The sequence below is a fragment of the Triticum aestivum genome, chromosome 1B, assembly GCF_018294505.1.
Source record: "Triticum aestivum cultivar Chinese Spring chromosome 1B, IWGSC CS RefSeq v2.1, whole genome shotgun sequence".
NCBI lineage: Eukaryota > Viridiplantae > Streptophyta > Magnoliopsida > Poales > Poaceae > Triticum > Triticum aestivum.
The window spans coordinates 15,372,398-15,397,787 of NC_057795.1; the positions used below are offsets into that span (position 1 = coordinate 15,372,398).

Sequence of the window (25,390 nt, forward strand, 5' to 3'; positions counted from 1 at the left end):
CCCCCCCCCCCCACCCCCTCCCGTTTTTACTTAAAACTTGCCAGTAAAGCAGAAACAACTCGAATTTTGTTATTATCGCCTCATGTATATGTTCTGGAACACCCCTAGCCACCCACCCAAATAACTAAGGCCTATCTGTTGGACGTACGAAATAAAAGTAAGATCATCCATCTTGAATAACTAGTGCAGGACCGTGGGGATCTACAACCATGAATCGCAGAGCTACACCTTAAACATTATGCAACTTGGACTTTACATAATGCCCCTTTCGCCTTGGTGCACATGGCAGGTTATCCCCTTTATTCCTTGCTCATTCATGATTTGTTTCCTTCTTTAACACTTTATCCGTGAGAGAACTGTATTCTTTGTTTGCTACTTCACCAAGCATCGCATCCTTCCTCCGGTTGATGTTTAAGTTTTTTGTATATATAAGTTATGAGTTCAGGCGTCACACGCCTTGCCCTCTCCTGTCCTAGCCATTTGTTTCTCCTGCCACCAAAACGTTCGACTCTGTTCTAATTCATTTGTCTTCTAATAGCCAGAAGTGGCATTTCAGTTTCAACTCTTGTTGGTGCTTTCACTCGCTTTTGTGGTTTCACATCCAGTCTAGGATTAATCTTTTTTCTTGTCATCAACACAAAAACAAAGAGCCAAAAATTGGTTGGTGTTTCCCCCTTTTGGTTCTTGTTTTCTTGTCTATAAATAAGAGTCTTTCTTTCTAGTGGTAAATACAAAAAACCAAAGAAATATGATCCACTTTTAATCCCCTTTGCTAGTCATCATTAAAAAACAAAACTAAAAATCTATTCGTATTTTCTCCGTCCATTGTTGCTGTTTCACATATACAAAATATTCTTTGTTTCTAGTGGTCTGTACAAAATAAATTGATTGCATGCTCCACTGCGCCATTGCTTTTCCACAACTACATTGCAATCCCCTTTCCTACTAATGGACATTGAAAAAAAAATATCATTTGAGTTTCCCTTTACCGTTGAGTTTTCAGACCTGTAACAACTCAATTTATCTAGCTCTAAATTTCAATTAAGAAACAAAGACAAAAAAAGTCATTTGCTTTCCATTATTGCTATTTTTTGTTCTCTTATCCTGACTTCGTTCTCTTTTCTATGGATAAATACAGGAAAAACACAAAAAATTCATTGATTTCACCCCTTTGTTGTTTGTTATCATTTATCATTGCTTGCTTTTCTAGTTACCAGCTCCGCCAGAAACACCAAAAGATTGTTGGCTTGTCCCACTACTGAGTTTTTCAAGTAAATCTGGTTCATCAGACCATTTCTTCACATCCATATTACGGGCCTAATTCAACGACCAGGTACTTTATATATTCTCCTTTGTGATTTTTACTCACTTCTGGGCTATATAATAAGCAGTGTCAAGTTGCTTGTATTTTCTAAGGACCGTACGTGCAGCTTTCAAGCAGAACATGGACAATTAATATTATTTGGCAGCCTTCAGTTCAAGTTTTGCTGTATATATGTTTCTCGGTGATCTAAGAACCTACGTGACTTAATATTATACAATGTTATCCCGAGTTCAGGTTTCTTAGCCGCTGAGAGGTAAAACATACATTGATGGTCGATGAATCAATATTATTTCTACAAAGATCACCCAGTAAAGTTTCCTCTATTAAAATTTCGGACATGGTTATATATGCTTACAATGTTTATGTATATATTCCATTCATTCTTGAGATAAGAGTTGTGAATGCCAAGTTGATGCTTCCAATATTCATGATTCTGTTGCTTTAACAATTTATCTTCTTAGCAAAATGTATTTGTTGCTTGTTGCTGTAACCAAGCATCCCAATGTTGGTCCATTTTATGATTCAGTTCCTTGGTTTGTGTATATGTATGTCATAAGAGTGCATTCATTGAAACCCCCCGTCCTCTCCTTCCTGGACATTTGTCCTGCAACTAAAATTTTCGCTATTGTTCATGAAAATTCTTTCATTTCTGTTAGTTAGAAGTATTGGTTTAGTTTCAAATCTCACTGGTGTTTATGATTAATACTATCTCTAGCCAATCAACAAGAAGAACTGGTCATTTTCGTTGGTGATTCTGGTTCTTTCACATATACAAAAACAGTGTTTGTTTGTAGTGATAAATAACAATTAAGAAAAATATATCCACGTTTTGTATTCATCTTTGCAAAAAGAATACACAAAATCCATTGGTGTTTCCCTGTTGATCGTTGTTCTTTCACACATCCCAAATAGTGCTTGTTTCTAGTAATCAATACAGAAAAAACAAAACATTTTATTGCATGTTGCATTCACCACAGCTATTGCACATGTAGAGTACAATCCTGTTTTTAGCAAGTAATCAATATTATAAGAAATCAACTTTGTTTCCTTTTACAGCTGTTATTTTAGATACGCAACAATAATTTTTATATCTAGCTTCCTGTTTTGAAATGTATAAAAAAATCACTGCCTTTTTGTTTTTGCTATTGTGTTCTTGTCCTATCTAGACATAATGTCCTTTTTCCACTTATCAATACAAAAAATCATTGGTTTCCCCTTTTGTTGTTTCTTCACGTTTAATTTGCGTGCTTTTCTAGGTCCCAGTTCCAAGAAAAACAGCAAAAAGGTCATTGACTTTTTCCCAATATTGAGATTTTTCAAGTAAATCTAGTTGATCAGATCAATCATCTCTTGACATTCGTATTGCAGACATAAAGTGCCCCATTTTACCATCAGGTAATTTCTTTATCTCTTTCTTACTTATTTCTTGGCGGTATAACACCTAACAATGTCAACTCCTTCTGTTATCTCAGGATTGTACAAGGAAATTTGTGTGCGGCTGTCAAGCCAAATCATAGAGAATTAATATTATTTTGCACCCTTCTAAGTGTTGCTGAATATTGTTACTTGTTGATCGAGAAGGGAAGATCTGAGAGGTAAATATATGGATAATTTTAATTTGTACTGAAGTCAACCGCCTAACAATCTCAATGTCTTCAGTGTTGCTTGAAATAAATTTAGGTGTCTGTTTTTCTATTAAAAATTGCTATACTAGGAAATTTACACGTGTTTTCAGAGAATAATTTGAAACATAATAATATGTATATATTTTGTGTAATTTGCGCCAGAGCAAAGAGTTTGTACCCGCTCTGATGTCAAACTATTTGTGTCTGATCTATATGTTCTGTAGACAAAACCGAAGAGGCTCTCACATGCTGACTTGTCATGTAGGTCGAAGATATCTGAAGAAATCACCTAAAAGTGATATTAATAAATTTAGATGACATGCAAGAGTTATGAACATGTAAAAATGTATTTAACAGAAAAATCAACATCGGCGATGAACATCCATGCTCCTAATGGAATTGTTTCCCCATCCTCCTCTGCTCCAAGTAAAGGACTCCTCACCCAGAAAAACCAGAGGCTACTCCACTTGTATCTTCCCTTACCCATCTTACCACCACAGATAGGGAATCTTCCCTCCTTGAACCACTGCTCGAGAAACAGCCATGGAGGGTATCCATCTTCTCCTTCCTTCCACCTCTTAAATGGCAGCCACCATTGTCCAAGTACAACGTAATACTCAATGTTCATTGCTCAAGAACTATGGCTACAATTACTCTCTGTTTCAGTCCTTACTTTAATTAGTATGTCTTAGACCAAACTGTACTTTCTTATCTTGCCAAGGTTCTTTGTTTAGTAAGTGTCGGATTTCAACTAGTAGGAGAATTATCGACTTTATGCACATTATATACTATTTTTTGTTTTGCTACATATGCTAGTGATAATGTGATTCCTTATGACTAAATGATTCAAGTCATCTTTTTCTTGCAGGTCAACTTGTGCAGACTAGCAAGTTTGGCACACTACTGAACATAAGTCATGGCATCATCTTCTTGGAAAAAATGGCCCGATCATGAGCGGGATAAATGGCGTGATGATCTGAGAGATATAGATTTTTGGTACGAATTATAAGTTCTTAATTTACATTCATTACTTTTACAAAGTGAATTTTTATTGGTTATCCGTGTCTTTTTTTGATTACAACAACCTTAAATTGTTTATTTTACTTAAAAATGATAACACATTCATTTAGTCCTCTACCAAACACATATATGACATGATACCCTATCCCCAAAGACATATGTTGCTTGCCCCTTCCATCAATAGACTTAATTAGATGTTACAAGAAGTATCAATCCTGGATTGGTCATTACGAGAAAGCCGAGCATGAAAATTCTAAATAATAATTTCTCTTGAGAGCTCATGATTGGGGCATGAATATAACATTGAGTTAAGCCTCCCCAAAGATAGAGGGATACTTTCTCCTTCAAGAGGCCAAAAATTATATATATAATTCCGATCATGATAAACGAGATGCATAGGATAAATTTTTTGGTGAAATTCCAATTTCAATTGATTCCAGCTCCAAGATATAATATTATCGCATAGCCTATACCATGCCAATGCTCCCCCTCCCCAAAGATAAAGGGAAAAACTTCTTTTTAACTTCATCTTCGGGTAAACCTGCAAGCTTAATAATCCACAAATTTCGTCAGCATATATCAAGTGCATATCAGGATATTCAGTTCCATCTCGTGCATAAGGATTAGCTAGCAGTTGCTCTATCATACCCGAAGGAATTTTGTAACCAATATTTTCAGTAGGTGAAGTAGGTTGAAGGGAAATTAATTTTGGTTCCGGTCGAGGTGAATATACCCCGAACAAACCCCTCAATGGATTGTTTTCCATAGTAGCAAGTGACAATAAATTTCAGCACGTAGTAATAATTTTTCCTTACCAATTCCCACTTTCCAAGAGCACTTCACTCCCCGGCAACGGCGCCATAAAAGAGCCTTGATGACCCACAAGTATAGGGGGTCAATCATAGTCCTTTCGATAAGTAAGAGTGTCGAACCCAACGAGGAGCAGAAGGAAATGACAAGTGGTTTTCAGCAAGGTAATTTTTGCAAGAACTGAAATAACGGTAACAAGTTGTTTGATAGCAATATAATTGTAACAAGTAGCAAGTAGCAATAGTAACAATAAGTGCAGCAAGGTAGCCTAATCCTTGTGTGGCAAAGGACAAGCCAAAACGGTTTCTTATAATAGGCAAAGCGTTCTTGAGGGCACATGGGAATTTCATCCAATCACTTTGGTTTGATTCGTGTTCCCTACTTTGATAATTTGATATGTGGGTGGACCGCTGCTTAGGTGTTGTTCTTACTTGAACAAACCTCCTAATTATGATTAACCCCCTCGCAAGCATCCGAAACTACGAGAAAAGTATTAAGATAAAATCTAACCATAGCATTTAACATTTGGGTCCAAATTGGTCCCTTACGAAGTAGCACATAAACTAGGGTTTCAGCTTCTGTCACTCTTGCAAACGATCATCTAATAAATACTCCACAATGCATTCCCTTAGGCCCAAATATGGTGAAGTGTCATATAGTCGACGTTCACATGACACCACTAAGGGAATCACAACATTCATATCATCAAAATATCAAACACATATCAAGTTCACATGATTACTCGCAGCAAGATTTCTCCCATGGCCTCAAGAACAAAAGTTACTACTCACAAGTGATAAACATGCTCAAGATCAGAGGGGTATTAAATAGCATAATGGATCTGAACATATAATCTTTCACCAAATAAACCATATAGTAATCAACTACAACATGTAATCAACACTACTAGTCACCCAGAAGCACCAATCTAAGGTTCCGGTACAAAGATTGAACACAAGAGATGAACTAGGGTTTGAGAGGAGATGTTGTTGTTGAATATGTTGATGAATATTGGCCTCCCCAAGATAAGAGGGTTGTTGGTGATGACGATGGCTTCGATTTCCCCCTCTGGGAGGGAAGTTCCCCCGCCAGAATCGCTTCGCTGGAGGGCAAAAGTGCTCCTGCCCAAGTTCCACGTCGAGACGACGGCGCTTCGTCCCGAAAGACCTCTCTTTATTTTTTAGGTCAAAATGACTTATATGCAAGAAGAGGGGCACAAAAGGTGGGCCGAGGAGGGCACAACCCACCAGGGCGCGCTTGGGGGCCCTGGCGCACCCAGGTGGGTTGTGCCCACCTGGTGGGCCCCTCTGGTACTTATTTGATCCAATATTTCTTATATATTCCATAAAAAATCTCTGTGAAGTTTTAACTTATTTGGAGATGTGCAGAATAGGTCGCTTGACGTAGCTTTTCCAGGTCTAGAATTCCAGCTGCCAGTATTCTCCCTTTTTGTGTAAACCTTGCATAATATGAGAGAAAAGGCATTAAAATTACTCCATAAAGCACTATTATGCATAAAAATATTAGACATAACAGTAAGAAAACATGATGCAAAATGGACGTATCATTGACACACAAACTATTCTCTTTTGTGTCCATTGGAGGGACATGCAGATGAGAGTCTTGAGAGGGTTGACCCATATCAACGTTAAGACCGGTAGTTTGAGTGGACATATCTTCGAAACGAACACCACTATGAGCCACCTTATTTTTCTTATCAATTACAAGAGGCTTCCAAAATTCATGGTTGGTCAAGCGATACTTAGTGAAGAGTGGGAGAAGTCCGCCCTTCTCAAATAAAGCTGGAACATGGCCCAAAGACACGTTAATTCCTCTTGAATACATAAGTGTGAAGCTCCTCAAACATGAAGTCCAGACCATCAATCTTCTTATCATGATCATAGACCATAAAGTCAATCATAGTGCCACGAAGCTCATTGGAATCCATAACCTTGGGAGTAATGCAAACCTTGAAGATACAATGAAGCCAATCAAAATTTGGGGACAAATTATCGATGTGTCTCACCACCAAGCTAGATCCCTCCGAATAGCAGACACCAAGACTATCATTGTTGCGATGAGTGTAATTTTTCACACAAGCATACACTGGCAAATGGATAACCAATGATCTTTAGAAAAATATCGCGCGTTACCAGCACGATACATCTAGACATCCAATGGAGCATATTTTGTACCTGTTTTATGTAGGATTTTTCACGAGTCCAATGGGGAGCAAATAGAGAATATGATATCAGTAGGTTCTCTATTCAAAACAACTTGTAAACATGACTTGTTCCTTGTTTTCCATATTGACGACAAGAGAGCAGCAACACCAAGTGTAACAACAACTCTATCTTTGCTAGTCTAGCATAGATCAAGGAAGGACATGATACCTACTACACAACTTATTCTTGTAGACTCGTGTTGGGCCTCCAAGCACAGAGTTTTGTAGACAGTAGCAAATTTCCCTCAAGTGGATAACCTACGGTTTAATAATCCTTGGGAGGTGTAGGATGAAGATGGTCTCTCTCAAGCAACCTTGCAATAAAATACAAGAAATCTCTTGTGTCCCAAACACACCCAATATAATGGAAAATTGTATAGGTACATTAGTTCAGCGAAGAGATGGTGATAAAAATGTAATATGGATGGTAGAAATATATTTTTATAATCTGAATAAATAAAACAACAAGGTAGGAAGTGATAAAACAAAGCACAAACGATATTGCAATGCTTGAAAATGAGGCATAGGTCCGTACTTTCGCTAGTGCAATTTCTCAACAATGCTAATATAATTGGACCATAACTATCCCCCAACATGCAATGAAGAATCACTCCAAAGTTCCTATATAGCGGAGAACATAAGAAGGAATTATTTGTAGGGTACGAAACCACCTCAAAGTTATTCTTTCCCATCGATCCATTGAGCTATCCCTATAAGTCTCACGAACAGCTCTAGAGTTTGTAGTAAAATAACACCAAATAATTTCAGATTAATAATACTCAATACATCACAAAGAACCTCAAAGAGTGCCCCAAGATTTCTACTGAGAAAGAAAGACAAGAACGTGCATCAATCACTATGCATAGATTACCCCAATGTCACCGCGGGAATCCGCGAGTTGAGTGCCAAAACACATATCAAGTGGATAAATATAATACCCCATTGTCACCACGGGTATTCATATGCAAGCCATGCATCCATTGTTCTCAAATCCATAAAAGTATTCAATCCTATAATAACAAAATCTCAAAGGGAAAAATCAATTTATCACAACAAGATAGAGAGGGGAGAACGCCTTATGATCCGACTATATTAACAAAGCCCGCGATACGTCAAGATCGTGACATCTCAAGAACACAGGAGAGAGAGAGAGAGAGAGAGAGAGAGAGAGAGAGCGAGATTAAACACATAGCTACTGGTACAAATCCTCAGCCCCAAGGGTGGACTATTTCCTCCTCATCGGGGTGGCCGCTGGGATGATGAAGATGGCCACCGGAGATGATTCCCCCCCCCCCTCCAGCAGGGTGCTGAAATGGGATCTAGATTGGTTTCTCGTGGTTCTGGAACTTGCGGAGGCGGAATTTCCGATCTAGGGTGACATACGGTTTTTTTGGAATATTTGATGATTTATAGGGCGAAGAAGGGATGCGGGAGGCCATCGAGGGGGGCACCAGCTACCTGGGCGCGCCTGGCCCCCATGGCGCACCCTGGTGGCTGGTGCCTACATCAGGCTGCCTCTCCATTACTTCTTCAGCCCATCCAGGCCCTTTTGGTCTATGAAAAATCTCCAAAAAGTTCCGCTGCAATTGGACTCCGTTTGGTATTGATTTTCTGCGATGTAAAAAACAAGCAAAAAACTGTAACTGGCACTGGGCACTATGTCAATAGGTTAGTCCCAAAAAATGCTCCAAAGTTGCTATAAAATGATTGTAAAACATCCAAGAACGATAATATAACATCATGGATACTTCATATATTATTGATACGTTGGAGATGTATCAGCATATCCCCAAGCTTAATTCCTACTTGTCCTCAAGTAGGTAACTGATAAAAAGAAATAATTTATGAAGTGTGAATGTTAGCAAAGTGCATAAGTTTGATCAATGATAATTTCAATCACTTTTCCTAGCATCATAACAACAATTCTTTCTCATAAAAACTTTCATGTTAAAGTAGCAACAATTCACATGTTAAGGTCCAAAAATGAATCCCCTTGAAACTCAACAACCTATATCCTTAGTCACCAAACAATTGTAATTCAACTTATTCAACAGAGTCAAAGTAAGAGCTCCACAAACTCAATCATCATATAGTCTTCCATGATTGCTACTACTCAAAACATATTCTCAGAACAAACGGCATCCATCGAACACGGAGAAAGATAGGGGCTTAATATTTCGCCTCCCAACTCATTTATCATAAAGATAATTGCCAACAATAATAAATCATGATCAAATATATTCAATTGGTCATATGTTCCTAGATCTTTCACCAGCACATGATGCTTTCCAACTAAAGAGTAATTGATGTTGAATTGAGAATGCATACTATTGACTCTTGCATAAAAATAAAAGATAGGCCCTTCGTGGAGGGAAGCAGAGGTTGTCATGCACTTTTTATTTGGTTTTCCAAACTCTTAATGCAAAGGAACGTCACATTACATTGCCCCTTATGATAGCAACCTTTATTATGCAGTCTGTCGCTTTTATTACTTTGCCATCACAAGTTTGTACAACGCATATTTTCCTTTAAAATAAAAGATCAAACATATTTAGGAGCAATTTTTATTGATTTATGCACCGATGACTACTTACTTGAAGGACCTTATTCAATCCATAGGTAGGTATGACAGATACTCATGGCAAGAAACTTGGTTTAAGGGTTTTTGGACACAAGTACTATCTCTACTTAGTATGAATTTTCGGCTACCAAAAGATCCTAGGCAAACACCACATGTTGGAGGATCAATGACAACATAACTTCTATGCAAATATACACAACCATAACTCATTAGGTTGTCCTCCTTGTCCAACTTCAACCAATTTTCTCAAGTTTGAAAGTAAATAATGGGTATTCACAACCCAATGTAAAGCCACTACTAGGCATGATATGAACTCGTGAGATAAGTGAAGCACAAGAGTAAATGACTTACTCATAGGATATAAGTGAAGCACAAGAGTAAATGACAAACTACTCCAAAAAGATATAAGAAGATCAAGCGAGTAGTTAAGTAAATGGGTAGCTATGTGAGGACTCTCTCTTATTTAAAAACTTTTAGATCTAATGTTTTATTAAAACAGCAAGCAAAACAAAATAAAATTTCATTTCAAGAATAACACACATCATGTGAAGAAGCAAAGACTTAGATTCAACCGATACTAACCGATAATTTGTTCATGAAGAAAGGTGGGATGCCTACCGGGGCATCCCCAAGGTTAGATGCTTGAGACTTATTAATATATTATCTCGGGATGCCTTGAGCATCCCCAAGCTTGAGCTTTTGTGTCTCCTTAATTCCTTTTATATCATGGTTTTCCTAAATCTTCAAAACTTCATTCACACAAAACTCAACAAGAACTCGTGAGATAAGTTTGTATAAATCAATGCATAACCTTATCATTTTCTACTATAGTAAATCACTAAAATTATTATTTAACATTGCATACTAATTGCGTCTGCATATTTAATAATCATATCCTTAATTAGAATCACTAAACAAGCAAACATACGGAAACAATGCAATCATAATAGCAATCTGCCAAAATTGGACAGTGTGTAAAGGATGAAGCAAGATCCATAGTTTTATAACTGCAAAAATTCTGAAAATTTACCACACTGTAGAGAATTTATCATAGCTTATTCTGAAAAAGGTTTCAACCTTTTATCACATTCTGACTTTTCTGAGCAATTTTTGCAACAACAATAAGCTTTCTGTTTTGAAACAGCAACTCATATACTTGCAAAATAAGCATGGTGAAGGACATCCTTGCCACTTTTATTGAAATAAAAGATGCACAACATTATTCTAAATAACAGCAAGCAAATCCTAACAAAATAAAATGACGCTCCAAGCAAAACACCTATTATGTGACGAATAAAAATATAGCTCCAAGTTAGGTTACCGATAATGTTGGAGACGAAAGCATCCCCAAGCTTAGTTTCTTGGATCTTCCTGGAATATTACCTTGGGGTGCCTTGGCCATCCCCAAGATTAGGTTCTTGTCACTCCTTATTTTCCTCATATTGATATCTCACCCGAAACTTGAAAACTTCAATCACACAAAACTTAACGGAACTTCGTGAGATAGGTTAGTATGATAAAGACAAATCATTCACTTTGGTACTGTCAAAGACCAGATTCATAATTGTTCTCACACAATGCATACTGTATCTTATCATTTCCACAATTTATATTGAGCAACATAAGCCATAGAAACTAGGAAATAAGCAAACTATGCATTGAAAACAGAATCTGTCAAAAACATAACAGTCTGTAGTAATCTGTACTTTACCCATACTTCTGCTACTCCAAAAATTCTGAAAAATTAGGGGCACGTCGAAAATTCTAACACCAACCAGCAGAGAAAAATTTGAACTTAAAATGTCTTTCCTGCTATTCTTTACATTTAAATTACAGAGTGCAAAGTTTCTGTTTTCTGCGCAAGATTGATAACACTACCATCCCAATCACTCCTAAAGGTCTTACTTGGCACTTTATTGAAACAAAAGCTATAAATCATGATCACTATAGTAGCTTAATCATGTGAACACGCAAAAACAGTAGGTAAAAGTTTTGGGTTATCTCCCACCAAGCGCTTTTCTTTAATGCCTTTTAGCCAGGCATGATGATTCCAATGATGCTCGCATAGAAGTAAAGAATGGAAACATGAAAAAGAGCATCATGAAGAATAAGTTCCCATCTAATAATAATTTTCAGTGTCATCATGAATGGATACATCAATATAACTATCACACAAAGCATTCCCTTCATGAACCACAAGCATAGCATTTTTATTAGTCTCCACATAAGCAATTCTATTCTTATTCATCATAGTGGGAGTATCACAGGAAGCTCGAATACTATAAATTGTTTCCACACTAAAAGATTAATGTTCAGTAGAAGGAATAATCAAAATTATGACAATAATTGTCACTAGTTTTTACAACATAAGTCATCACAATAATCATCATAAGTAGCAACTTTGTTCTCATCATAGTCAATTGGAACCTCTTCCGGAATACTAGAATCATTACTAAATAAAGTCATGACATCTCCAAATACACTTTTGCCAATATAATAAGGTTCAACACCCTCCAAAATAGTGGGATAAATATTATCTAAAGTTCACACTCTTCCAAACCCACTTTCATACATTTTGCAATCATCATAAATAGGAGGAATGCAATCATCATAACAAATTTGATCGTTCAAAGTATGGGACCTAAAAGGATCATCTTCATTAGGCATAACATCCCCAAGCTTGGGACAAACATTAATTGCAGCAAATAAATTCTCAAACATGTCATTCTCATCAAACATAGCACCCCCAAGCATGTGGCTTGGCATATCATAAGCATAATCACCCTCATCATTAATAGCATGAATAGCACCAATAGTGTAACAACTGTTATCATCATGATTTCCCAAGTTGGTGCCAAAAAGATTTTCAAGATTATAAGAAGTATCATTATTTTCCCAATCATAGTCATCAGAACAAGCAATAGGCTTAACAAAATCATCATCAAGTTTATCATCTTCCACAATTATTTTTGATTCATTCTCATGAGGCACAACTATAATAGGAGCAACATCATTTGGGAAGGATACCTTTCTACCTTCATTCTTTCTTCTTTTCTTCTTCTTCACCACATCTTGCGTGGGTTTAGTTAATTTTTTTGAGCTTCAGACTAATGAGATTGATTGAATACGGAGCTCCTCCTCGTCACCTATTACATCATGAGAGACAATCGGGGGAAAACTTAGAAATCTTTACCCTTTCATTAGTATTTTTTATATTCCATTGGTTTTCCCGTCTTTTTATAGTTGGAAATATAAGCATTTTCATTGCAATTTACCATGCAAACCATATGGATTTCTTTCAAATTAGTTTCAGCATGGTCCCTGAATATGAATGATTCAAACCAACCATTTTTATGTTACAATTCTTCACACCCCAAAAATAAACAAAGTTCATTATAAAGTTCAAGGGTGATCAAATTATTGCAATATTTGGACACGATTCGGTCATGAAAAAGCATGCATTGGAAATTAAGGTGACCAACTTTATTGAAAAGTTCACAAGTAATAGGATAAAGAGAGCATAGGTTTGTAGAAAAATAATCTACCACCTTGAGCAAAAAATTAGTTCTATCATGTTTATATGCTTCTTACAAAATCTATCATCCCTATATGGCATGTCTTCACAAAGTCTTTCCACTCCACAAAAATTGGCATGCTTATAGGAAACATTTTTTTCATGACTAGTGCAATCATCATTAGCATTTTGGATATTTATAGAATTCATGATAACAACATTGCAATCATGCTCATCACTCATGCCAAACATTTTATTGCATTCATGTAAGAACTGAGCACAATTTTCTTTTCCATCATTTTCAAGAATGACATTATAAAGATGAACACCATGAGACCACCTCAAATCCATTTTTTTGTACTATTCTTTTTATAAACCAAAATAGTGATAAAACAAGAAACTAAAAGCTTCAATTGCAAGATCTAAAGATATACCTTCAAGCACTCACCTCACCGGCAACGGCGCCAAAAAAGAGCATGATGTGTACTACACAACTTGTTCTTGTAGACTCGTGTTGGGCCTCCAAGCGCAGAGTTTTGTAGGACAATAGCAAATTTCCCTCAAGTGGATGACCTAAGGTTTGTCAAAACAGTGGAGGCGTAGGATGAAGATGGTCTCTCTCAAGCAACCCTGCAATCAAATACAAGAAATATCTTGTGTCCCCAACACATCCAATACAATGGCAAATTGTATAGGTGCACTAGTTCGGCGAAGAAATGGTGATAAAAGTGTAATATGGATGGTAGAAATATATTCTTATAATACGAAGAAATAAAAACAGCAAGGTAGCAAGTGATAAAAGGGAGCACAAACGATATTGCAATGCTTGAAAATGAGGCCTAGGGTCCGTACTTTCGCTAGTGCAATCTCTCACCAATGCTAACATAATTGGATCATATAACTATGCCTCAATGTGCGATGAAGAATCATTCCAAAGTTCCTATCAGTGGAGAACATAAGAAGAAATTATTTGTAGGGTACAAAACCACCTCAAAGCTATTCTTTCTGGTCGATCTATTGACTATCCCTATAAGTGTCACGAACAACCCTAGAGTTCGTAGTAAAATAACACCAAATAATTTAAGATTCATAATGCTCAATCCATCACAAAGAACCTCAAAGAGTGCCCCAAGATTTCTACCGGAGAAACAAAGACAAGAACTGTTTGGGAACATAGCATGCAATTTCAAAAAAATTCTTACAATCACGCAATATCTATCTAGGAGATGCATAGCAACGAAAGGGGGAGAGTGTGTCCACATACCCTCGTATACCGAAAGCGAAAGCGTTAGTTAACTCGGTTGATGTAGTCGAACGTCTTCACGATACAACCGATCCAAGTACCGAACGTACGACACCTCCGAGTTCAGCACACGTTCAACTCGATGACGTCCCTCGAACTCTTGATCCAGAAGGGTCGAGGGAGAGTTCCGTCAGCACGACGGTGTGGCGATGGTGTTGATGATGTGATCCGCGCAGGGCTTCGCCTAAGCACTATGACGCTATGACCGTAGGAGTAAACTGTGGACGGGGGCACCGCACACGGCTAAGAGAAATCTTTGTGTGTCTTTGGGGTGCCCCTGACCACGTATATAAAGGAGGGGGAGGAGGGGGGCGGCGGCCAAGGAGGGTGCACCAAAAGGGGGAGTCCTACTTGGACTCGTAGTCCAAGTAGGATTCGGCCCCCCTCCTTCCAATCAATGGAGAGGGGAAAGGGGAAGGGACAGAGGGAGAAGGAAAGGGGGGGCCCTCCCCTTGTCCAATTCGTATTGGGGCAAGGGGGGCGCGCACCACCTCCCATGGCCTGCCTCCTCTCCTCCACTATGGCCCAATAGGCCCAACAACTTTCCCGGGGGGTTCCGGTAACCTCCCGGTACTCCGAAAAATCCCCGATCTTCTTCGAAACCATTCCGGTGTACGTATATAACCTTCCAATATATCAATCTTACCTCTCGAACATTTCGAGACTCCTCGTCATGTCTGTGGTCTCATCGGGGACTCAGAACAAACTTCGGTCATCAAAAACACATAACTCATAATACAAATCGTCATCGAACTTTCAGCGTGCGGACCCTATGGGTTCGAGAACTATGTAGACATGATCGAGACACATCTCCAATCAATAACCAATAGCGGAACTTGAATGCTCATATTGGCTCCTACATATTCTATGAAGATCTTTATCGGTCAAACCGCACAACAGCAAACGTTGTTCCCTTTATCATCGGTATGTTACTTGCCCGAGATTTGATTGTTGATATCATCATACCTAGTTCAATCTCGTTACTCGTAAGTCTCTTTACTCGTTCCGTAATGCTTCATACCATAACTAACTCATTAGTCACATTGCTTGCAAGGCTTATAGTGATGAGCATTACCGAGAGGGCCCAGAGATACCTCCCCGATACACGGAGTGACAAATCCTAATCTCGATCTATGCCAACCCAACAAACACCTTCGGAGACACCTGTAGAGCATCTTTATAATCACCCAGTTACGTTGTGACGTTTGATAGCACACAAGGTGTTCCTCCGGTATTCGGGAGTTGCATAATCTCATAGTCAGAGAACATGTATAAGTCATGAAGCAAGCAATAGCAATAAAACTTATCGATCATTATGCTAAGCTAACGGATGGGTCTTTTCCATCACATCATTCTCTAATGATGTGATCCCGTTCATCAAATGACAACACATGTCTATGGTCAGGAAACATAACCATCTTTGATTAACGAGCTAGTCAAGTAGAGGCATACTAGGGACACTTTGTTTTGTCTATGTATTCACACATGTACTAAGTTTCCGGTTAATACAATTCTAGCATGAATAATAAACAGTTATCATGATATAAGGAAATATAAATAACAAATTTATTATTGCCTCTAGGGCATATCTCCTTCAAGAACGTGCATCAAACCCTATGCATAGATTACCCAAATGTCACCGCGGGAATCCGCGAGTTGAGTGCCAAAACACATATCAAGTGGATCAATATAATACCCCATTGTCACCACGGGTATTCATATGCAAGATAGAGAGAGGAAGACACCATATGATCCGACTATATTAACAAAGCCAGTGATACATCAAGATCGTGACATCTCAAGAACACGAGAGAGATTAAACACATAGATACTGGTACAAACCCTCAACCTCGAGGGTGGACTACTCCCTCCTCATCGGGGTGGCCGCCAGGAGGATGAAGATGGCCATTGGAGATGATTCCCCCCTCCGGCAGGGTGCCGGAACGGGTCTAGATTGGTCTCGCGTGGTTCTGGAACTTGCAGCGGCGAAACTTCCAATATAGGGTTACATACCGGTTTTGGGAATATTTGACGATTTATAGGGCGAAGATGGGTGCTGGAGGCCACCGAGTGGGGCACCAGCCAACTGGGCGCACTTGGCCCCCTGGCACGCCCTGGTGGCTGGTGCCCACCTCGGGCTGCCTCTCCGGTACTTCTTCAGCCCATCTTGGTCCTACTGGTCCATAAAAAATCTCCAAAAAGTTTCGCTACGTTTGGACTCCGTTTGGTATTGTTTTTTTGCGATGTAAAAATCAAGCAAAAAACAGCAACTGGCACTGGGCACTATGTCAATAGGTTAGTCTCAGAAAATGTTATGAAGTTTCCATCAATGATTGTAAAACATCCAAGAATGATAATATAACGACATGAATACTTCATAAATTATAGATACGTTGGAGACGTATCAGGACACAAGTGATCTCTTATTACCCAAAGTACCCCAAAGTATTTCATAAAAATCTAGCTCGGGAGCAAGACAAAAACAAGTAGTGAACCACACTCTCCGTATTTTCACATAATCCACAATATTTAGAACCTTTGCAACCTGCTTTAATCAAAACAAAGGGAAAAATACTTGCCCAGCAATAAGATAACCAACCTTAATCGCCCCCTCACGATGCCGCGAAGCGCCCCGCGCACGTTTCACGGGGTTTCCAGATCCGCCGCCGGCGAGTAGCTCTCTCTCCCCCTTCCCATCCTCCTCGCCGCTGCCAGAGTGCGCCGACCGGGCAAAGCCCATGCAGCGCTTGCGATGGCAGGGCTTCTCACCTCCCTCCACTGGTCGGTATCTCGGCGTCGCGGGTTAGCTGTTCGTGGGGGAGCTGGATCCGGCAGGTTCTCCGGGAGCGGGGACGTGCGGATCTTATAGAGGTTGTGCTACGAGGCGGTGGTACGGCTGCGCAGCGGTAGGGGCTAGGTTTGGCGAGGCCGATTTGGTCCCCTTGGGGCTGTGGGTGTCGCTCGTGGTGGCTGCCACGGTTGGAGAGGGCGCTACTCCGACATCGGCTGGGGGTGGCGCTGACGCTATGGTGCGCTGTTCTTGGTCGTGCCTAGCAGCGAGACAGTGTCGGCCTTGGATCTTGATCTGAAGTTGGAGGGTTCAACGACGGCTTGTCCTCCTCGACCGGTTGGGATGTGGGCATCCTTCTGGTGTCATGTTCATTGGTGGGGTGCCGGGTGTGGGCACTGGGTCGGGGGAATCCCTTGGCCAACGATGCCAGGCATGATGTTGGCGACGCTCGTGGCGCCGTTTTCCCTCTGGTCGGCGACATCGAGACTTACTCCCTGCCCTCCACCTCCTGGTCCTGGGCGAAAGCATACAATCTCTGGATTGGGGCAGCGATGGCGCGTCGGCGTCATGTACTTCTTGAAGGCGCCATCTTGGGTGATCAACGGTCTGGGATTTGGCGCGGTGTTGGTTTGCTTCTTCAGTAGGGTTTCTGCTCGACAGCTGCGATGGGTCTCCGGATCATGGCCGCAAGACAGTGGTGGTGTATGGGTTTCTTTCAAAGGTGAGGTCACCAGGGTGGTCGTCCTCTCCCAGGGAACTGGTTTGCCTTTCTAAGCGTGATAAGGGGTGAGCTGCTTTGCCTGCCGATGGGTCAATGTCCTTCAATTCACGACGAGAGGGCAGGGGTGCCCTCTTTGCGGCAGATTCAGATGGTCAACCGGATTGGCCCTGGGAGGCAGCGAAAAGCTCCCTTGTCGCGGGTGTGTCCATGTGATGATCTATGACCGTCGTGGGCTCCGATTTCCTTGTTGGTCCTTTGAAACTCGTTAGCTGTTCCGTAGTGCTATGTATCCATGTGGATTTTATTTTCCTTTTCTTGTTGTCCTGTTGGTTGTAAGGTGTGGTTGCTGCTTTATATATGAAGCGGGACGAATGCCTTTTTCAGTATAAGGTAAGCTACCAAAGCCTGTAAGCAACCGTTTAACTTTGTCAGGTTCATCCGAGAAAATCGCCTGACTACACATATCAAGTAGTCTGCTCCACGTATCAAGTGTCTCCCGATGCAAACATTTTCTAAATCTTATGCAATCAAAGTCATGACTGAAAACCTTCGCAACAGTAACATGCATGCTAACAAAATGTCAAGTTGTAGAGACGATGAAAATCGAACACAGGTGTTTATCCTTTGACCAGGCATGTTTGCAGAATCTAGTTTTACGGCCATCACCCACAGTTCTATGACAAAAGCAATGAAAAATATCTTTAACTTCCATCAAGCAAGTCCAGAAGGGGAGTTTCCAGGAGATGGTTCACATTGACTAAAAGTTTTCTTCTTCAAATACTTCGCTCAAATCAACCCCTGCCAGTTGATGCAGTGAAGGAGCTCGGGCCCTTGAGTATTTTGCTGGATATTCAGCGTTGAAAATTGCCCACCTTTCCCAAACTATGCTTGTCCCGGACCGAAGAAATTCATGGGCTGCATTGGCAGGAGTCCTGACTGCCTAGCAGCAAAGGAGCCATATCTGGATCCAAAAGCAGCGCCGAAGTAGGGTCGCGGCGGTGATCCGTGCCATTCCATCCAGCTGCCGTCGACATGCCTAGATGGGTAGTTATCGCGCCCACGGTTCGAATCTTTCCGGAGCTTTTCGGTAATAAAATGGTCTATCCCTAGCTATTTTCCTCAAACAATAAATGCTAGGGAGCCTTTTTGCTCTAAGTGAAAGCTAATTCTAGAAATGGTGATGCTAATAATGAGGTGAACGGTTTCCAATTTGCATCTAAAAGTTTCGAGTTTGGCTAGGGAGCTGGCGATGAATGCTAGGGAGTTGGCGATGATGAATCAAATAAAGCTGGCATGATAATCCTGAGATCCAAAAATTACGCTCTGCCCTAGCGCCGCTCTTCCTGGGCAACACGGGCAGTGGCGCCTGGTCCAATCTTCTCTCTCCTCCCGTCTTTCCCTCTCGCTGTCATTGGAGAACGCTGCCGGCGAAGCTGGTACTGTTGGCGGCGGCAGCGGGGTCCCTACTTGTGTTTTTTCTTCCCAAGGTCACGAACCCATACAGATCAAATCGATATCGATCCTATCGTTACTAGCAATTTCGCTCGTACGTAGGTGAATGTGGTCGGCCAAACGTGCATGTTGCTGGCCTACAAATCAATCAAGCTGCATGTATGTTTGGTTGAGGATAACTTTGCACATGCATGTCTGGGTCTCATCGATGACAGCGGCTTATGAGCGGAGTTCCATGGTCTTTGGTGGCTGCAAGGCTGGCTAGTGGTCTGCCAGGAGCTCATCGGAAGAGGACAGGCGGCCCTCCATGCACTGCTCGTGTCCATAGCTGGCGTGGCTAAGGATGCGCGATGACGGCCGCGGTTGCTTTTGGTGGCGCCTATGCTCCGATTTCAGGGGATTTGACTAGATCTGGATGCACAACCATGGATCCAGTGCATGGAGGGTCAGATTCCGTTGTGTGCTGCCGGCCAGCCTCTCCCAGTCATGGAGGTGGTCGCCCTGGACCGTCTTTCATGGCCAGGCGGGCTGTGTCCACCACCCGTGCGTTCTAGTGCCGGTGGCCTGCTGCGCTGGGGTCGTCCCCGGCCAGATCAATAGCAGCCGTCCATGGCCTTCATCCTTTGCTGGGTTCGTCGACGGCCGGTCATCTTGTCCTGAAGGCGGCCTTGTCGTCGATTGTGATGGCCATCGAAAGGTCTTTGTGAGGGTTTCCCCTTCTAGATTCGGTGGTTCACTTCGCGGTGAGATGCAAACTATGGACAACGGTTTGATGAAGAGGGATGGCGGTGCAGTGTCGGCGGTCACCAAGTTTTTTTTTCGATCCTGTTTTTTTTTCCGGTAGTGGCCAGAATATCTGGTTTCCTGAAAATACCAGAAACTTCGGCTTTATTTCGCCCAATTTTTTCAACTAAATTTTGAATTCAATTTTTTCCTGCATAATATATCAGGTTTAACAACATTCATACACAATGCTCTTGCTATTCGAGTGGTCAGCCCTCCCTTCTTTCTTCAGAAGCGCTTGCGTGCTAGTACCCGGCCCACGAGAAGTGGCGCTTCGTATAATCGTTGACTCACGGCGGATGCCCTCTGGGTGTGTCGTTGCGGCCGAATAACTCGCGTCACGTGTCTGACCCACCCTTCCCGCACCTCATCCGGTTTTTTTTAAGAAATCATAAATAACACATAAAAGAATGGAAAACTTGCAGAAGTGGGGTTCGATCCTACGCCGCAGCTAGGACGCAACAAGCCCTACCACCAGGCCAAGTCATTAGTGCTATTCATACAAGCACACAAGCTTTATTTGACATTGGCTTGGCGTTTAAATACAAAAAAGTTGAAATTTTAGGGCGGTATGAAGCTTTCTTGGTAGGTAATGGGAAAACTGGCTTCCGGCCGGTTTCCGAAAATCTCGCTCGAGAAAAAAAAAACTGGCGGTCACACACCGCATGTAGTTGGGATCGTGGAAAAGTGGTGGCGACAACACATGAGTGACTTGATGGTGGTGCTACTCGAGCACCGGGTCTCGAGCATCCGGGTGAAAGCCTAGGTGACCTGAGTTGGTTATGCCTAGCAATGGCGACGCTTTTACATCGTTACCTTGTTGAAGGCATTGCTCGGACTTGTTCTTCAGGGTCAAAACCTAGATTCTGACCTTCAGTGGTTGGATCCAATGACGGCGGTGATTGAGCATCACTCCCTTTCTGAAGGCGTTGCTGTGGAAGAATCTCGGTGTTTATTTGGTGTCACGAGAGGGTTGGTGCGGATATGGTCGTTGATGTAGTTCGCCGATTGTGCATTTGATCGTTTTGTTTTTTTTTTCTCGTCTACATATAGCTTTGGTCTTATATATGATTTTGCTATTTGTTGGGGCGTTTTTGTGTGCGTGCGTTGGTGTGGGCAGTGTGCATCCTAACTATATAGAGACCGGATGTGCTCATTGTGTTTTGGCTTATGAATCAAATATGGTGGAGATTGACTGAACTCTAGTAATTGTCCTCTTCGTGATGTCTGTTGTAGTTTGACAACCGTAGATTTGTTGTGGAACTTCTGGCCAGCCATGTTTTTGTCACTTTAGTTATTTCCTAATTAAATAGTAGTACGTGCGTAATTAATTTTCCTTTTATGTCCAGGCTGAAGGGATACAGTCACACGCCAGAGTATGCTGACTTCATGTTTCTAATGCTTCTACCTTTTTCTCATGGGTCCGTACATTGGAATGTTGGGGTAGGACCCATGGCTTCATTCAGACGTGCCATTACAGCCATGGCTTTGGATATAGTGTGTAAGCACTCTGCTCCCTTTGATCACTTGGTAAAGGTGGATCTGAGGCCCACGCCAACGGAAGACCAAGCCCAAGGAACAGGCTTGATGAGCATCAAGTACCAGTTGGCCGTAGCTGCGGCAAAGGAGCTGGACCTGCTTGTCCCAGAATACAACCGGCTCAAAGAACAACATGAAGAGGTACAGTACTACACCTATGGGTCGCGGTATGATGGTGGTGCGTCTGAACGATTGGAGCTATACGTGCGGCAAGCAATTGTTCCTCAGATCATCAAACAGTTGTTAACCAAGAGGTACTTGCTAGTGGTCGAGAACCTCCAGTGGCCAATTGAGCCAGGCAATTTAACAGCAGATGTTGGGCTTCCTCCACCCTCGTGGGAAGCGTCTGCATGGATCTTCGATGCCACTTCTCGTGATGCCTATTACAAGAGCAAGTCAGTGGGTGATAGATTAATACCTTCATATGAAACACATGGAGTGGTTGTGTTTCTCACTGCCTTTGCACTGCATCAGTCGGCCGAGTACATACTCAACATGATCTCTCAAGAAAGCAAGGAGTATTGGCATCGCATAGCCCTCCATTGCTTCCACTATGCCATGGTGATGTTTGCTGGACATTCACAAGTTGTGGCTGTTACCTCGGACGAGCTCATCCACCAGTGGGCTGTCCAAGGCATCTTGCCACATATGGCCCTCGAAAAAGAAGAAACCAGCACCAAGTGTTCCCATATGCATCAAGTTGGAAATCTCATAATTGAAGCATTTCAGAAATACTCTTTGTTGCAGCTACCTTTTTCTCCTGCTGATGGAGCTTATGACGCCACCAATACCGGCGCACAATTCTTAGCGTACCACGGCATAGTTGCAGAAGGAATCACAATTGAAGAACTCTTTGATAACAAGAAAAAATGGATTTCCTTCGTCGGAGACGACGGATTGCATGTAAGCCGAGAATGGTTGAGCCTAGAGGAAACCAGGGGGCCGACTGCACTAATTCTGAGAGGCTGCTCACAACAATCGCTCGTACTTTCCAAGCTGGACTATTTCTTGCCCAAAATTTGTTTCCTCCGTGCTCTTGATCTCTCCTACACTCCTATAAAATCTCTTCCTTCTTCCATGTCTTGCTTACTAAGCCTTCGCCTGCTTTCCCTTAGAGGCTGTCATGATCTTAAAACTCTTTCCAGTTCATCTACAGTAACCGTCACCAACTCATCAACAAATATTAGTCCATATTCACCATTGTCCACTCTATACCAACTTCAAATTCTTGACATGAATGGAGTTCCTTGTTCTCAGCTAACACAAGATGTGGCCAAGCAAAAGAGCAATTTGATTCACCTCGACATGTCCTATTCAGAAATAACTACTTTTCCTCCTACTTTTTTTGAGAACATGTCAAATCTTGAAGAACTTATCATGACCAGCTGTTCAAACCTTGTGGAGCTTCCTCCTTCCATGGCTTCTCTATCCAACCTAACGACCCTTGAGTTCACAGCGACTCGGATAAAATACTTTCCACACAAGATATTTGAAGAAATGCAGAAGCTACAGTCGTTGAAGCTAATCGAGAACAAGGAATTGATTTCACTTACAGGGCCAATCTCTGGTGACCACAGAACCAAATTGGAAGGCCATCCAAACATTGTATCCTTCATGCTGATCGGCACACCTCATATGAGGGGTTTGTCTTTGCGTGGATGTAGAAAACTTGAGTCTGTCGAGATCAAGGATCTTGGTGATTTGGAGGAGCTTGATTTGTCTGGTACAAGTATCAAGGAGCTCGGTGATGAAATCCCTAATCTTCCCCAGCTTAGGAGATTGCTCCTTGGGGGTGTTCCTTTTCTGAGGCGATTTCCTTGGCATAAGTTGGAGCGACTCCCTGATGTGTTTTACATGGATCACTGTTCAGAAGGAAATGTTAATCACTCTAGTCAAGTTTCCAAAGTGTGTGTTACTGACCCAAGGTTCTTCCATAGCTTTAATGACACAGTTGTGGATTTAATAACAGATGGACAGTTTTTCCAATCATTCTATGTTCGAGTTGCACCATGCACTACAAATAGCATGCAACTGCAAGATGAAGAAGTCATGCTACATAACAAGTTGCAGCAGTTTGTTCAGAAGCAAGCAACATATCCTGATGTATATGACAATTGTTATGTAGAGAAAATTGCAGTTCCGTCACCAAAAACAATTCCCCTTCATCGTACTGAGCGCCATGTGGAGATCACAGGGACGCAATTGGGAATTGATGGTTTAAGCTATCTTCTAAGAGTCACCAAATCAATTTCGGTGGCATGTGATACTTCTATCAATTATTTTGATGACTCGGCCCATTTTTACGAGCTAGAAGAATGTGGGATACGTTGGTGCCATAAAATGGAAAGTGTTTTCAATGGAAGCACAGGCTTGGAAAAACTACGCAATATGCATGTGTGTGATCTCAAAAGTCTTGTTTGGCTCTGTTCACAGTATAGTTCTTTTGCCTTCAGTTCACTAGAGCACCTGCACCTGGAGAACTGCCCTAGATTGGAGCACGTGCTGCCACAAACAACAACACTGCCATGCCTCAAGACACTTAACATCCTGTTCTGCTACAAACTCAAGACAATTATCATCAGCAATTATATACAAGAGAATACTTATCAGCTCCCAAGCCTCCAAAGGATACGTCTCCAGGAGTTGCCACAGCTCCAGCACTTCCATGACAAGGACGCCACCATCACATCACCTGTGTGGAAGGAGCTCCACATCCGAGGGTGCTGGAGCCTCCGACGCCTCCCACTCCTAGAAGGATGCCAGCCGGAGACAGTGAAGGTGAACGGCGAGAGGAGCTGGTGGAGCAAGCTCCAGTGGGGCTCACCCCTGCACCACGACAGTTACAACCCCAAGCTGCCCCCGGAGTTCGCCTCATTCGATGAGTGCGCCGAGATGAGCAGCTACCTCAGATGAATCAACCCAGTCTCCATCAACACATCCATCCATCCATCAGTTGGTATGTGATTTCACTCTATATATTTATCCTCTGTTCATCAACCATACATTCACCACAGAATAACTTCCTAAACACTACCTTGTTAATTAACAGTGTTCTGCCATATGTCCATGTTGTATATATGTGAACCATCCTGGTCTGCAAGATGATACTTATCACCTCCAAAAGATACGTCTCCAGGAGTTGCCATTGCTGCAGCACTTCCACGACAACGAAATCACCATCATAGCGCCCATGTTGAAGGAGCTCCACATCGGGTGTTGGAGCCTTCGATTCCCGCCACGCCTACCTTAAGTGTTCCACCATACACCACAGAGAACCTTCCTCAACACTACCTTATTAACAGTTTTCCACCATACTCTGCATCCACACTGTATATGTCAACTATCCTTGTGTCATTCGACCCCCTTGTCTCTATATATAGTATGCATCCATAACATACATGTCACCTATCTACATGCCCCTGCCTCCGTATACACCCGCATGTCATCCATTTGATTTTAGAGTTTTTTGCAAATAAAAGTCCATTTTCCTTGGTTATTGTTGACCAACCACTTTGTCCCCCATGGAATCGTGTTTACTTTTTACTGTTCCAACGCATTTTATTGGAGTATCAACTACTTTATATTTGGTGATGTACGGGCATCATTTGGGTTGTAAAATATGTTAAATTATCAAGTGTGGTTTGTACTGCCAGGAGCCTGTGTATTTTACTCGATTCAGATAATGGTTTGGCTATAAATGTTA

The 25,390-nt window shown here is 41.6% G+C and overlaps 1 protein-coding gene across 2 annotated transcripts; it reads left to right on the plus strand.

Annotated features, from left to right (window-relative positions):
- Window positions 1-475: 475 nt before the first annotated feature.
- Window positions 476-25,380, plus strand: LOC123103788 (uncharacterized). Of its 2 annotated transcripts, XM_044525470.1 has the most exons (7): window positions 476-1,333; window positions 1,431-1,577; window positions 2,581-2,719; window positions 2,797-2,919; window positions 3,818-3,945; window positions 21,498-24,643; window positions 24,737-25,380. In XM_044525470.1, exons 5-6 carry the CDS (start codon window positions 3,866-3,868, stop codon window positions 24,598-24,600), a joined length of 3,183 nt encoding a protein of 1,060 aa, XP_044381405.1. In that variant the 5' UTR covers window positions 476-1,333; window positions 1,431-1,577; window positions 2,581-2,719; window positions 2,797-2,919; window positions 3,818-3,865; the 3' UTR covers window positions 24,601-24,643; window positions 24,737-25,380. The 2 variants fall into 2 exon arrangements, with proteins under 2 accessions (XP_044381405.1, XP_044381412.1); XM_044525477.1 differs by lacking the exon at window positions 1,431-1,577.
- The last annotated feature ends 10 nt before the right edge of the window (window positions 25,381-25,390 follow it).

Coding starts and splice junctions, on each gene's coding strand:
- LOC123103788 (XM_044525470.1), top strand. CDS start 3,866: ATGGCATCATCTTCTTGGAAAAAATGGCCCGATCATGAGCGGGATAAA. Junction 3,946..21,497: donor CTGAGAGATATAGATTTTTG/GTACGAATTATA, acceptor TTTTATGTCCAG/GCTGAAGGGATACAGTCACA.